The sequence below is a fragment of the Podarcis bocagei genome, assembly GCF_964188305.1.
Source record: "Podarcis bocagei genome assembly, chromosome: 1".
NCBI classification, from domain to species: Eukaryota; Metazoa; Chordata; class Lepidosauria; order Squamata; family Lacertidae; genus Podarcis; species Podarcis bocagei.
Genome location: NC_138125.1, coordinates 46,781,142 through 46,796,405, shown reverse-complemented (window position 1 = coordinate 46,796,405; position 15,264 = coordinate 46,781,142). Strand labels below are relative to the sequence as shown.

At 44.9% G+C, this 15,264-nt stretch overlaps 3 protein-coding genes across 4 annotated transcripts in view; 1 reads left to right on the top strand and 2 right to left on the bottom strand.

Moving 5' to 3' along the window:
* Positions 1-201: 201 nt before the first annotated feature.
* Positions 202-4,073, bottom strand: LOC308596594 (uncharacterized protein). Its single transcript, XM_081211848.1, has 2 exons — positions 3,455-4,073; positions 202-1,448 (listed from the first exon to the last, which is right to left on the bottom strand). Exons 1-2 carry the CDS (start codon positions 3,897-3,899, stop codon positions 796-798), a joined length of 1,098 nt encoding a protein of 365 aa, XP_081067974.1. The 5' UTR covers positions 3,900-4,073; the 3' UTR covers positions 202-795.
* A 178-nt stretch (positions 4,074-4,251) lies between these two features.
* CDAN1 (codanin 1) overlaps positions 4,252-15,264 on the top strand; it is a 29,431-nt gene continuing 18,418 nt past the window's right edge. For both annotated transcript variants that reach the window (XR_014012535.1, XM_081211544.1), the window contains exons 1-8: positions 4,252-4,792; positions 7,408-8,096; positions 9,324-9,545; positions 10,362-10,555; positions 11,040-11,159; positions 12,924-13,002; positions 13,429-13,549; positions 14,014-14,123. Coding sequence is in view for 1 of the 2 variants with exons in the window: in XM_081211544.1 (XP_081067670.1) it covers positions 4,697-4,792; positions 7,408-8,096; positions 9,324-9,545; positions 10,362-10,555; positions 11,040-11,159; positions 12,924-13,002; positions 13,429-13,549; positions 14,014-14,123 (1,631 nt within the window). In the remaining variant the exon portion in view is untranslated. The remainder of the gene's footprint in view (positions 4,793-7,407; positions 8,097-9,323; positions 9,546-10,361; positions 10,556-11,039; positions 11,160-12,923; positions 13,003-13,428; positions 13,550-14,013; positions 14,124-15,264) is intronic.
* Positions 11,083-15,264, bottom strand: part of STARD9 (StAR related lipid transfer domain containing 9) — a 113,794-nt gene continuing 109,612 nt past the window's right edge. The window contains exon 35 of the transcript XR_014012532.1: positions 11,083-11,134. The gene's annotated coding sequence lies outside the window, so the exon portion shown is untranslated. The remainder of the gene's footprint in view (positions 11,135-15,264) is intronic.

Here is a 15,264-nt window from a genome sequence, read left to right as displayed (position 1 = left end):
CACGACTGCATGTTGTCAGCAGGGAAGATGCATTTTGAGGAGCTGGACATGAGCAACAAAGAATGACGAGCAAGGAAAATTTAAAGCACTTTGCTTGTGGCTCAGCACCCACATTCATTCCCAATCCCACAACAGATAAACTCCATGTGCTCCTTACAGTAGTAGTACTATTAGGCAGCTTTTCTTTGTTTTTTAACAAAGTACAATCAAGTACTAAATTCTCACTAATCTGCAGTTAGGTTGGCTAAAAAATAAAAACAGAATGTATGATCAATTCTGTCCCAGATACTAGATAAATTTGCTGCTCCCTTTTCATACTTCTTTGTTTTAAAAGGTCAAATTAATACCAGGAAGATCTAGATGAGTCAAGATTTCCTCTTCCTCCACTGGCAAAGAAAGCAGGGGAGATGCAATGTAAGACGTATCAACCAGCTGCAGAACCTACTGGATAACTACTAATGTTGCAATCCTACGCACTGGGCACTAGTCCTGAGTAGGCCTAGATAGGACTGGGCTCTAAGAGCTGTAGTTTAACAAAATTATACCCCACCCTTCCAATGCACTCACATTGCCCAGAGCTGCCGACAACAATTCAAATACAAGCCCATAATAAATCAATGTAAAAACAGTTAGCATTATGCCTCCTACAATGTAAGGTTTCCCCAACTGGCGGTGGTGGAGCTCTTACAGATTTAGCAGTGTAGACGGCGGCAAGGCAAGCCCGCTCTGTGATGACGACGCATTCTTGAGTGGGGTACAAAACAGCCCCTTCTCAAGTAACATCGTATTCAAGTCTTACACATCTGCAAAACAGAAATAGTAACAGCCATTGGGATGCTCCTTCTTAATGGTTCTGTGGGGGGGCCTGGGGAATTCTGACGGGCCTGGCTCTTGCGACATGGAGCTGGAGCTGCAGCTGCTGCTGCTTCTGCTACTGCTTCCAGCCATTGGTGCTCTGACTCTGTCCTCCACCAGTGGGGACCCAGGGCTCAAGTACCCCGAGGTGGTCTGAGTAGCCACCGTAGCAAAGGTGGTTGGGCCAGCATTGTTTTTCACGTAGACATTTTTAATCGCCACTAAAGTATGTGCTGCCATGCTGAGGCTGTTGTTGAGATCTTGCATGCCTTGCTGCAGCAGCCGGAGATTATGGTTGATTGTATCAAAGCCAGACTGGATGATGTGGAGCTGGTTCTGTTGGATCTGCAGGAGTTCCTCTTCTGTAATTTCACTGGGGTCTATCTGCGGCTGAGTTTTTGTTTTGGCTTTTACTTTTCCACAGGGGCCTCCATTTGGCAACCCCAAAAAAGGGAGTGGCTCCTGGCTAGGAGGAACTACGGACATGTCCTCTGAACTTTCTTCTGGCTCCACGACTTTGACTACTATTTCTTCTTTTAGATTCATCTTCTCCACACATGGCTGGTGGGATGGGCCAGGATCATCTGTAAAACCTAAAAATAGAGGAGGGGAGAAAAGAGGTTAGGCTTCACTCTCTTTGGGGATTCAGCTTCTGGCTACCAGCCTATCATAACCACATAAAATGTTGCCTAAATTTATCTCTAGACAACAGAGTTTTTATTGAGTGTTTAGCGTCACCTGGTGATTAAGATATACATGAAACGTGTCTGCTAATTAGGTGACACCTGCCATTGCGATAGCTCTTGCCCCTTGCACCCCCATCTGTGCTGGAGCCCCCTCCCCAATTTTCAACAGCAGTGAGGAAGAAAAGTTGCACAAGACATCTGTTCTGCTCAAGGACTTAAAAAACACTTCTAATAATTTTTAAAGAGACAGTGATATTCAACGGTACCACTAGCTATGTTTTCCCATGTGGCACTTGATCTCATAGCCAATTCCTGCAGAAAGCAGCTTTGCCAGCTCTGTGTTTGGTACTTGCTAAGCTGTTTGTGGTGCTGTTCCCAAGAACCTGACAACCAGCAGGCTGCTGGGCACTCTGGAACCCTTATGCAAGAGATTTTTGCAGGTGGGTGGGACAACCCACCTGTCAATAACTGCCATCATTATGTCAGGTGACTGACAGATTGTTCAACCCACCTGTCAAAGTTGGCCCATAGGGTCAAAAAGGTTCCCCATCCCTGAGCTAAATTATGTATCATGCCTTGGTCTGTGATTAAGATTGCACCCAGTTATTATTAGACAGTTCCTCATCTTTTAAAAAGAAACATATGCACAATTGTGTCAGAGAAACAAAACTTTCAATGGGATGAAGAAGCTTTTTGAGCGGAATGCCTTGCTAGCATCATGTAGGAAACAAAGAGTAGGACAACAATTGGTGAGATCATTTCAAATCTGACCACCCTATGTGTGCTATCCTGAGCAGTTGGGAGGAGAGGTGGGATACAAATGTGGGTGGGGGGGACGGACGGACAAAAGATGCTCAGCACCTATCCAATACCCCTTGCTGGTCATCACATTGATTAAGTATAAATGACTGATAATCTATAACGGGGAAGGTGGCGAAAAATGCTGCTTCGTTTTGTATACTGCTGCAGGCATTTCAAATTCTGAACTGAAGCTGCAAACTAGACATGTTGCATGTAGACATACCCATAGATTGAAGTTCTGAGTACCTAACAGCAAATAACATTTGCAAAAAAGTGAAGAGTATTAGATGACTGTGCTTGGAATGAAAAGTTGGAAAAACAAATAGGCAAGCACCTTAATAGGCCGAAGGTCTATTTTTCATAAGTAATATGCAAATTGCTTTTTTAGTTTCCTGGCCTTTGAAACAATGCAATGTTTATTTCAGCTAGAGTGAATTAAAATGGACTTGCTTCCACCTTCTCCTCCAGATTAACATTAAAACACAAGGGTGACTGCAGAGCACATGGTATGCATGCAAAAGGTAAAAAGGGCAATATATAATATATGCCAAAAAATAGATAAGGTTCAGTCCCCAGCATCTCTGGAGTAGTACTACAAAAGACTCCAGTGTGAAGCATCCGAGACAGAGCACCCTTGCCTTTAAGCATAGAGGAGACTGAGTTAGATAACTTATGTTCACAAGTGACTCACTAACTTTAGCATATAATTCGCTTGTCCCGTTGTGAAAGCATCCTTCACAACGGAAAGGCCCACTTGTCGACTCTTGGACCCTAAAAACCTATCCTCGAGGCAAGCTTTCTGATACTTTTTATGGCGCAATCCCAGTCAATGGGGAAAGCGGGGATGGGATATGGCGAGCGATCCTGAGCATCTGCAACTGTTCCAAAAGCTGTGAGGACAGAGAAAAGGCACAGCAGGGAAAGCTCTGTAGCGGGTAGAGGACGGAAGCGGTCCCTCGCCCCGCTTCCAGGTTTTGTGGGGTGAGAAGGGCAGCCCATACACAAGGCACCAGCTGTGAGATTAGGAGCCCCGACCTGCGCCGGCGGGAAAGGCAGGATCGCAACAGAGAAAGGGGCTCCCTGCTGCCCGCCTCCCTTTTTTCCCTACTCACCGATCTCCGCCACCGAAGCGGCGGCAGCTCCGGGTAAGTCGAGCGTGTCGATGCCGCCGACGATGGGCAGCGCCTCGCTGGCGGCCATCCCCGGCGCATAGGATCGGAGGTGGTCGGGGGGCGAGATGTCCTCGGCGGCCATGAGGAGGCCGAGCGAGGCCGGGTGCGGGACGGGCCCCTGGGTGACGCGGCAGAGCTTGCTCCGGTCGCGGCGCTTGAGGTCCCGCCAGCGCTTCTTGAGGTCCTCCACCTCGCGCGGGCAGGCGGCCACCGGGTTCACCTTGTGCCGGATCAGCTCCCACACTTTGCGCTTCTGCCCCGGGGAGGCCCGGCCGGGCCCCGCCGCGAACAGCACCTGCTCGTGCTTCAGCACCTGCTCGATCAGCACCTCCGTCTCCGCCTCGTTGAAGTTGGCCTTGCGCCGCTTCGGGGAGTCGTCCGCCATCCTGAGCCAGCGGACCGACCGATCGATCGCCCGCCCGGCGGGAGCCGCTGCGGCCGGAGCGCTGCGCCCGATCGCGCTGCGCCCTCTGCCCGCCGCCGGCTCTAGGCCAAACCCCGGGCCCGACTCGGGAAGCAAATACCGCGCATGAGAGGAAAAGACGCGCAAACCCCCGGCGCAGGCGCCCCGCTTGTTGACACGGGAGGGGAGGGGGGAGAGGAAACGCTGCTGGTGCCGCTGCTCCTCGGCGGCGGCTCCTCCTCTCAGCCCGCCCTGCCTACATTTGCGCCAATCCCCGCCCACTAAAGCATTCGCGCCTCCCAATGGGAAGCCTTGCCGGGCGGCGGGCGCTGCTGCCTGAGAGTTCTGAAGCCACGCCCACTTTCCCAGAGACTGGCGGTTCTGAGGGATCCAGGGCAGGGCCGGCGCGCGCGCGCGCTTCTTGCTGCCCGGGCGCTTGCTCTAATCCCGCCTTCCCTGGGAGGGAGGGACGGCGGTGGCCGCGAGCGTCCGGGGTGGGGCGCGCGCTGGCTCTCCCTGGCGGCCCCCGCGCCTGGCGTTCTATCAGTCCGCCTCCTCTCTCTTTCCCCACCCATCCTCCACGTGCTGCGCTCTAACCCGGAGTTAGAAGCGAATTAGAACACGCCCCCGTGTGTGGTGTGTTTTTTTTGCTGCTCCTTTTTTTTTTAGGGCTTTTTGGCGGCTTTTGGGACGGCGTCGAGGGGTGGCGCCCACGCTCCTTGCGCGCCCGCCCCGGAGGCTCGCCCGCGCGGTAGTGCTAGAGGAGGAGAGAGGTGGGCATGGCGGCTGTTTTGGAGCTGTTGCTGCAGGACGAAGTGGCAGCCAGCGCTGTCGTGCGGTGGCTGAAGGCGAGCCAGAGCCCCTGCGCCGTGGAGGTAAAACGCGCAGCGCCGCCCTTGCTTCACCCAGCCCTCGGTTCGAGCGGGAAGTTTCCGGGAAAACGGAGTTGATGCCGGCCTTCAAAACTCTGCGCTCCAAAAGGGAGGCGGGAGGAAAAAAAACAGGTCGACCACTTGAGGTTTCCTCCTCTGGCGGGATGCTAAGTGGGAAGCTGCAGCCTTCAGGCCTGCGCTATGTGAGCTCCTGAAGGGCTCTTGCGGTAGCTTTTCGGGAGCCCAGGTGTATATATGTGCCCCCCTGAGGGAGCCCTTCACTGAACCTGAGAACCCTGCTGTGGAGTTGGTGGGACTGAGTTGCTGTGCGCCCTTACGAGTCCTTCCCCCCTGATTCAGAAACAAGACCTACAGAATTCGTTGGAAGTTGCAAATAACCGTGCACAGGATTTCAGTCGTAGTCGAAATCACATTGACGCCTCTCTTCTGCACATGTGTGAACGACTATAATTTTCAAAGCGGTCTGGATGCACTAAATATCGTGGAGGGGGGACTGGTACACAGGAGAGCAGGCATCGAAGTTTTAGTCTTTGGTCTACCTGAAGCACGGTGTTGGATAACCGTCTGGGAAACGAGCGACCAGGGTTCAGAGTGCGCACGAAGCTGTCTAAAGCAACAGATTCCACATACTATATCCTCCCTCCAAGTATCTTGTATAGGGCTAGGGATTCTTAGGTGATGATTAACAGGCCAGTTCTGTGTAGATTTACTTAGAAATAAGTTTCTTTTAGTTCATTGGGGCTTCTATCTAAACATGCATAGGACTGAAGTCTAAATCACTTAATTTTATGTCTGATGAATGCCACAGCCTGTTAGTGTGAAATGGGTCAGTAGTGTTTGAATATATTTTTGTATTTGTTTTCATATGCTAACTTGTGCATACCTGATTCCAAAGTGGCTTTTCTGTTTTCTGTACTCTGCATTCATAACAATGAATTTCAGATTAAAACTTTTTGTGTTACTTGTGAAAATGTTCTCACTCACAACCTTTGGTGTGTGGCTGGAAGATGGGAACTAGCCAGTTCTTCTGTCTTGGCCCAATTAAATGAAAAATACACTCCCCCTGACAAAGCGAAGATGCTAACCAGTAGTTGATAGGGAAAGCTCTAGTTATTGCACCTAATGGTCACATTGTATGAACAAGATAAAAAAAATAAGCATTGCATGAAAATTTCTAGAATCATGGTTCAGTGGTTGAGTTCAGAGGTAATGCTAAATGTTATGGCATAATGTTAGAAAAAATGAGCTACAGTGAATATTGGGTTCATGTGTTCTCACCCCACCTCCTGTTCCATTGTGAGGAGACTGGAAGCTTATGTTTCCGTTGTAGTCTTGTTGTTTATTACATAATAACAAAGAAAAACAATACTCCCCAGTATAAAAGGCTGTAGGTTGCTTAATTAGCCAAAGGCCTGGGAGAAGTGAAATGTTTTTGCCTGCTGCCTAGGGATATGCTGTGAAGGTGCCAGGCGAGTCTCCTTGGGGAGAGCATTCCACAAGTGGGTAGCCACCACAGAAAAGCCCTGTTCTCGTGTTGCCACCCTCCAGACCTTTCTTGGAGAAGTCACACGATAATGAGCACAGGGTCTGGGTCAGTTCATATAGGGAGAGTGTTGTTCAAACCCTATATAGTTGCAAATCTTTACTATGGTTTGTTGAAACAAATTATGCTTTGAAGTTGGCATTTTTTAAACAAACAATAGTTGAGATGAACAACTGTTTGTTTAGATTTGCTTGATGTGACAAGATGCAATTAGTTCTAAGCGGAAATAAATGTTTCCAAGCTCATTTTTTCAGTCATGCTGGAATGGTAGGTGGATAAGTTACAAGGGTTCTTGTAATGCTAAATCGTGATTCAACATTATGTCTAAATGAGGCCAGTATATCTTCTATCACCAGTTCAGCATGGAAGTTATTTTGCTAAGGAACACTAGAGGGCAATGTACCTCCTGCTTAGTGATATTTCTCACTTTGTGCAATGTACTATAACTGTTACTCTAAAACTATCTGATGTGGACTACCAATTTTCCCCCAGTGTGCCAGGGCCCAGTACCATATTTGGTCCCTGAAGTGTAGCATCCAACACGGACTGTGGTGGAGTCACTGGACTGGCAGCCAATGTTTTGTGGATCAACTTTGAGTAGTATGGTACTGCATTAAAGTTGCATTCCTAATCCCACAGCCTAGGGAGTAATCCCATTTGATTCATTATTAGGTCTTTTGGGTAAATGTGCTTAGGATCATACTAAAATTCCCAAACTTCAGGGACGAGTGTCTATCTTTATATAGCTAAATGACTATATAAAATCTCTGGCTACAACAATGGTGAAACTTAGTAAATACAGTAGTAAATCATGTGTGAGAAAAAATAAGTTCCCTGCTTTAATCAGTTGTGAAGAATGTTTGCTTCCTGGTTTTATATCCTTTGAATGGAGTTAGTCTTTTCAGATTGGTTCACTTTGCTTTATATGTTCATAATCGCCTTATTCTTATAAAAATGGCAAAATATCAGTTACTTTATATCCGCTGTCCCTCTATTTCTTTTTAAATCAAGTTTATATTAACCATGGTTTGTTTTGTTATGTTTGTGTGTGTAGGAAAACCAAGTCCACCCCAAGCTATCCCTCCTGAACTTGCTTCAGAAAGACTTTGTGCCTTTTTTGCTGAATTATTTAAGGGAACAGACTAGTCGGATACTGACCAATGGGCCGCCTACTCCTGCTAAAGCACCAAACTCCAAGCTCCTGGGAAGTTCTTCTAGTTACAGGAATCAAAGGCTGGGGTCTGAAAGGAGGTCTCGTAGCATCGCAGGGTCTGGCAGTAGTCGAGGGCAGCTTTTCTTTGATTCAACTCCCATCACCGGCAATTCTGCCTTGGAATCGCATGGATCTTCTGTCATTACGGGATCAAGCTTATTGGGTTCTTTCAGCGAATGCCTAAATACGGATTCTGGCACCAGCACGAGTTTTGGTTCAAGCCCCATTTTTTCTCGCAACGAGAGGCGCTCTGCTCAGAAAATAAGTTTAGGGAGTTTCCTTGTTGCTACCCCAGCGAGGAGGGGCAGAAGAAAAGGCAGCGGCTCTGCAAGTGCCTCTGGCCGGCCAGTGGCACAAGACGCGGGCAGAGGCTTGAACGAAGAAGTAAAAGGTGACAGTCCATCACTGGGTTCATTGAGGCAGAGGAAACAAGGTGAAGTGAGCCCTGTCTGTACAAGTTCCCCACCTGACCAGCTTAACCTAAATGACTTGGAGGAATTCCCGCTCATGTGTGCCGCTGGAATGGCAAAGTAAGTCTTGATGTGAAGCTTTCCCAATTCCCACTGGTATCTATTGCGAGAGTAGTTTTGCAGCTTACTATTCTGTATCAGTAAATGGGAGGAAGGTACTACTTCTAAAAATGGCCCCTCCCAGAGCAGGAGCAGCTTGCCAGGTGGGCAGAGGGCAGAGCCACAGCAGTAAGCCTCCCGGCAGCAACATTGCTGCTGTTTGCTCTGGGGGAGGAGGTGGCAATGAGTTCAGGGCTGTGCTGGCACACGAATGGAGCCAATCCTGAGCATCCACTGGTGCACAGGGATGCACAGCCCTGACCTTGCCAAGGCCTCTCTCCTCCCAGTAAGCAGCCGTGACACCCCAGCTGGGAGGCTTTTGATGTTGTTCCACCCCACTGGGTGGGCAGCTCCTGTCTCAGTGGTTTGCTCTGGAGGGGAGCACTAGCCCAGTGCTCCTCCCTCCCAGGGCTGGGGCCTAGAATGCCCCTTTTCACTCCTTGGCTTCTGTTTGCCAGCCACCTTCCAAATGCCATTGTTTTAAGTCCCATTCTCCTCCCTTGCCTTGAGATGCTGAAGCTAGGTTTGCTCCAAATAAGCATGCTTAAAGTTGATATATGCTTGCTTGATTACTCTTAAGCCTGAACTCTGACCAAGGTATTCTGTGAGATTTTAATACCTTAGATAATATCTTAGAGATATTGTGGCTGAAAGATAGCAGCTTGTGGTAGCAACTTCTCTTTTTAAAAAACCTGCTGTTGGACAAGGAGCAGAACTATTTCTTAGTAAAACTACATGTTTTATACTTTGATTTCTCACTTCAGATTTCCATTTGCGCTGTCCTCTCTATGCTTTAAAGCTCTGTGTCCGAGTGCTTTTTTTTTTTTTTTTGGTCTAGGCGGTTTCCCTGCGAAAACCTGCATTTTACCACTGAATAGGAGCAAACGACAATCTCTGGAGAGCTCCACTGTTGCTTGCTTTGATTCAGCATTAAAACCTGGGTTTTCCTGAGGAAAGTGCTGGAACAAACAAATAAACAAACAAAAAACACTGCTTGGCCACGGAGCTTTAAAGCCTAGACCTATGCCTGGAAATGCAGCACAAAAGGAAGTCTGGATGAGCCCTTGGTTAGTGAATCTAGGACCACAGTAGTATGTGTCATCAGCTGGCTTCCGCACAGGTGATTGGAGCAGAGGGATAATATATTGTGTTTTCATCCTCTTGATCCAGTTTTACTTCCCGTTTCAGCAAAGCCAAACCGTCGAGGAGAATCAACCCTACTCCAGTGAGTGCTGAGCGAACCTTCTCCAAGCCCAAGATGTGCTTCACTTCCACTCCTGTTGGCCAGTCTCAAACTTTTCAGTCTCAGTCCGGAACAAGTCCCGAGGCCCTTGTTATATCTCAAGAAGTGACCCTGTCTTCCAGTTCGGGTAGCCTTCAGGAGGAGAGAGAGATGCTGAAGAAGGAACGGTACGTTATGAAATCTGTGATGGGGTGCTTAGTGAAGGGAAGCATCTGTGATGTGAGAAATGTTGATTTACATTGCCTTAGAGAAGTAGAGCTGAATGGCCCATATTGTCTTTTTGTGAACATGCCACATTTTATTATGCTTTCTGTATTGATTTGCTTTTGCACACTGCATAGCTAGGTGGTATAAAGAATGAATGAACAAACAAGTAATATTTCTAGGGGCTGTAATTTCAATACAGTGGTACCTCGGGTTAAGAACTTAATTCATTCTGGAGGTCCGTTCTTAACCTGAAACTGTTCTTAACCTGAAGCACCACTTTAGCTAATGGGGCCTCCCGCTGCCACCACATGATTTCTGTTCTCATCCTGAAGCAAAGTTCTTAACCCGAGGTACTATTTCTGGGTTAGCGGAGTCTGTAACCTGAAGTGTCTGTAACCTGAAGCGTTTGTAACCCGAGGTACCACCGTATTAAAAATGGTTGTTTTCTCTGTCACATTCTGCAGCAACATGGTTCACTAGCTCAGAAATCCTATGCTAAAGCCAAACAATGTTCCTAGAATTACATGTCAATATGATTTAATTCTTGATACCCTTCAATCTTACAAGTGCTGTGTTAAGATTAGAATTTGATCCATGGATCTTTAACTGTTTTAACATGCTGCAAATTGCATTTGTGAAACATTTTATGTTTCAATGAAGAAATTGCTTCCTTAATGAATTGGTGAGCGTTTGAAAGAATCCCACTGGGTACTACAACAGAGTAGGAGTTTTTCAGTCTTCTCTTACCGCTCTTATTTCATACCTTTGAATTGCAGGTCCAAGTTGCTGCATCCCACATCTTCACCAACAGGATTATCTCTGGATTCTGGCATACCAATGAAACCTAATGTCGGTCAGAATGCAAGCCTTCCCTCTGAAAACCAGTTGGTAACCTCTGCCGACGTCAACAAGGTTTCCTGCAGGAAACAGCTGGAACAGCTGGCTCAACTTTATTCATTTTGCATAGCAGGTGAAGAAATGGCAGTGGATGCTTTTCAGTCCATATTGATTTGGGAGGATGCTAAGAATGGCAACCCATAGAAATGTCCTCAAATTAATTTTTTTAGTAGTAATGAAAATTTCAATGAGCCTTGACTTCGCAAATATATCATGGCTTGGATTTTCCTATTGTATGACAAATGGCAATTTTTGACCTTTCATAGAATTTCTGACAAAATTCCCAACACTGATAAATAATTTTAATGTTTTGGGAGTTGTACAAAGGAAAGCAATGAATTCTATATCTTTTTTTAAAAAATCCTATGTATTTAAGCACTTTTTTGCTTACATCCAGATCATGTTTTTTATGTTGTAGATATTTTTATCTTCTTTAAAAATGCATCTTATATAATTCAGGTTTTGAAATTAATGTGATTAATCCTATCATTCAGGGTACAAGTACAAATCAAAGGTCCTTTTGCATGTTTTTCTCTGTTCCTTTACTTTCTTTGCAGAAAACCTTGTGCCGAATATCTTCTTGGAGATCTTTTTTGTGTTCCAGCTGCTAACATCCAAGGGAACTTCCTCTTTAGAAGATGGAGAGAATGACCTTAGTTTCAATGGAGAGTATAAAGGTTGGGACTTATATTGGATAAAGATTCTTGGCTACTAACAGAATACAGATTGTACCACCTGCTAAACAGAGTTAGAGGAGGGTATACATTAAATATATTCATTCATTTAACTTTAAATGTAATACAAATAAAAAAATGTAATAGAAATTCCACAGAGTACCAGCGGCTCAAAATTAAGGATATAATAATTCAGTCCATCACACATGGATCACTGTATACAGTACTTCATGTATATAAATCAAATAAAATTGTGAGGTTTCCATTTATATCCATTTTTTTTAATATGGTAAGGTCGCATCTTATGCAGGGATTTGGTTCCAAGGGTTTCCTGTATACGCAGAAACCCGTATACTCAAATATTTGAAACTGGCCCTTTTCGAGCATCTGGAACAAATGTTTGGAGAGAGGGCCTTGCCCCACTCCAGCAAAGCAGTGAGCTCTTTTTGCTCTGGGTTTCCCCAGCTCTCTGCCTTGCTCCCCAGCAAGGCCCTCTCCTTGTGCCGCCTCCAGAAGCCCCAGGGTGCTTTTTCCAAGTTCCTGCGAGATCTCACAGGAGCATTCCAAACCTAGTGCACAGAGAGCATAAAAACTGTTTTAGTGCTGGATTTTCCTGGTGCAAAAAGAGCTTCAAATATCTCTGCCATGCTTGGGAAGAAAGGCCCTCTATGTGTACTGGCTCTACATTTCACTTGTGGGATTTCAACTACTATATTTACTCGAATCTAATGCTCACCTTTTTTGGCCAGATTATGTTGTGAAAATTAAGGTGCACATTAGATTCAGTGTCACATTTACATTCGCCAGCAAATACTTTTTTGGTTTGTTTCAAGGTTCTGAAAATTTAGGTGTGCATTAGATTCGAGTATATATGTATGGTTAACATCATGCAGGCTACATGCACATAAGACATTATCATACTGTAATGTCTAGGACTACTTTACCCTTATATTTTGGTATTTATTCTTATGCTTCCAGTACTGAACTAATTTGCCCCATTGTTCTAAAGTATACAATTTTGTAACCCTCTTCCCATATCACGTTAAAATACACAGTCATAGACATTTATATACAATGCTATATGGTACTCTGCCACTCATGTAATGTTGGCAGTTCCCTCCCCTCCTCCCTCTCATCTTAATATTCGCACTGCAACTAACATATAAACAATCATGATTGTGCACTTAAGTGGCACTACCCCCCCCCCCAGGTTACTCTGTAAAACTGCAGGGTCTGTGGATAATTTACATCCAGAAATGTAGTAAAACTACAGTATCTGATCCTGCTGCCAGGAATTCTTGATGGCAATGTTTCAAAAAAGAAAGAAAGAAGCTCCTCCTCCCTTGAGATATGTGCATAGACAGTGGAAATCTGTAAGTGTCTTCATGAAAATGTGGATTATGTGCGCGCGCGCACACCCCGGCAAAGAAAAAACACTCCAAGTTAAGCTTGAGCTTTGAATAAAGAATAATGTACTTTTGACACATTTTATTGTTTGGGGCAGTCTTTAATTTTATGATACTGCTCCCCCAAACAGGCTGATAAATTGACACAACCTAATTGATGTTTGACGTTCTTCTGGTATTTGAGATGAGTGAGAAGTAATAAAGGTAGGGATTTTGTGATCTGTTGGTGACCAGTGGCTGATCTGCCTGTGGTGGTTTTCTTTGGGGGGGGGGTTGTTGCAGAGAACCAGTTCTTCCACCACAGGGATTACTTGCAGCTTTCTGTCTGATGATTTAAATTTTTGTTTTGTTTTGTTTACAGATGCAGTAGAGAGGCAACACTTTCGAAGTGTACACAACTGTGTTTATTTTGCTGTGAAAGTCTTGGATTATCAGTTTCAGTAAGTTGAATGGCTTAGGTTGTTCTCATCAGTGTACATATACTTGCACTTTGAAGTGCTTGGTTTATTGCTATCATAAGTTGGAATATCTTGCATCACATTGCACACTGTTAACATATCCTTAAGTTTGAAAATTTGGGTTCTGTCATCTATTAATTGACAGATAGTTCCAGTTGAACAGCTGCCCTACTTCTGTAGAAGGGTTTTATCTGTTGTGTTTGGAGATGGTGTTTTTGCTTCTAGTGTCATCAAAACTAAAAGAAATCTGAGAACTTCCTTCTCTAATGACATGAGTTTAGTATATATGTTGGCTTTTATCAATGGGGATTAGAGATTAGGAATCCAGTGGAATAGGCTTTAACTGAAAGATCAAATCTAAATACTATAGTGGAGTGTTCTTCCTCTTTTTGTTGTTTTTCTTGGCAGAATTATATCACATTTAGAGAAAGGAACACTGAAGCTCTTAGCTGAGAATGACAGGATCACATCCTTTTCCCCTGACTTGCATGAGAGGCTTATGGCAGTCTATGAAAACAGCACAGCAAAGGTAAGAACTAAGCATGTTCTAGAAGAACAGTGTGAAATCAAGGTTCTCCCAACAGTTATTGAAACTGTTTTTACTCAGTGTCCTCCTCACTATTATGGTATCTGCAGTATTCCATCCTCTTCTAGAAACAGATTAGTTTTCTTGGTATATACTATGTAGAAGCTTCCTCTGCAGCTCTAATTAAATGAGGAGTGAAAATACTATATCTAGCACTGTGACCAAAACAAAAAACAGAGTGAGATAATGAGATTGACTTGCATTTGGTGGGTTAGAAAATGTTGATCTATTGCAAACCGGCAAGTTAGTACATGTTACACCATTAAGATCATGGGACTTTTAAGCTGCAGCAATGGACAGAAGGGAGAGCAAATTGTAATTCCAACCTCCTTGTTTGTGTTTATGGAGAAAAGTATGTTAAATTAGGAGGAATGTATTACACTTACACATTATTTTGTATTGAACAGGTCTCCCTGTTGCTGCCTTCAAGCATACAGTCAGTTTCCTTTCAGCCAGAAACTGACAATCGGTCTAACTTTTCCAGTGATAAGGCATTTCATGTGTTTAAGAAACAAAGGTATCCTCTGTTTTTTATCATGGGATTTTGTCAAAATGTACAATTTGTCAGTTGTTTTAGTTTATTGAACATGCATCAGAGAATAGAGTAGCTATCAAGACTCTATATCAGTTATCCAAACCCACAGGCCTGGTTTGGACATTTCCTCCCAAGCTTCATAAATTATGTTTTATGAAACCAGGAGCAAGTGTCTGGATGTTAATGTCAGCCTTTTGAATAAGCCCACAAAACACATTCATTGGCAGAATTTCTTACTAGCCTGCTAAGAAGCTAGTGGCGTAGAAAAACAGAGTAATAAAAAATAATAAATGCACCTTCTACCAAGTGAACAATATCTGGAGTACTCTGTCTAGCCCACTTGGCTTCCACGCTAGCTGTGGAGGACGTTGGCCAGCTTACCCACCTGTATGGGATTCCTGGGAAATTGTTAAATGCAAGGCTGATTAATGTAGTTCAGAAATGCAGAAATTAGCAAGACGGGTTCCCTGCAGCTGGAGCAAACTCATTTGGCTTTCTCAGGTCAAAAGTAGTAGAAGATATGGCCTCCTCTGCTCTCCCTATGCCCACCTTCTGTTTAAAGTACTTTCCATATAATGTATTGTTTGAATTTATTTAAATGGAGTTTTCTACTTTCTATTTGTGCCAGTGTGGTGTAATGGTTAAGAGCGGTAGACTTGTAATCTGGTGAACTGGGTTCGCGTCTCCGCTCCTCCACATGCAGCTGCTGGGTGACCTTGGGCCAGTCACACTTCTCTGAAGTCTCTCAGCCCCACTCACCTCACAGAGTGTTTGTTGTGGGGGAAGAAGGGAAAGGAGATTGTTAGCTGCTTTGAGACTCCTTCGGGTAGTGATAAAGCGGGATATCAAATCCAAACTACTACTACTATTACTACTCTTCTTCTTCTTCTTCTTCTTCTTCTTCTTCTTCTTCTTCTTCTTCTTCTTCTTCTTCTTCTTCGATAGCAGTTTAAGGCTGCAAGCCTAAACCCACTTGCCTGGGATTAAGCCTCAGTGAACTCAGTGGGACTTACTTCTGAGTAGACATATCTAGGGTTCAGCTGTAGGTGTGCTTGCTAGGTTCTTTGGTCTTTATTCTTGAACTATTCTTTAACTAGGGGGATATTTGTCAATTGTTGGCTTT

What these genes read in the sequence shown, in the direction of transcription:
- LOC308596594 (XM_081211848.1), bottom strand. Translation starts at nt 3,899, where the DNA reads ATGGCGGACGACTCCCCGAAGCGGCGCAAGGCCAACTTCAACGAGGCG. An exon ending in CGCTTCGGTGGCGGAGATCG is followed by an intron (nt 1,449 to 3,454) that starts GTGAGTAGGGAA and finishes CTCTATTTTTAG; the next exon opens with GTTTTACAGATGATCCTGGC.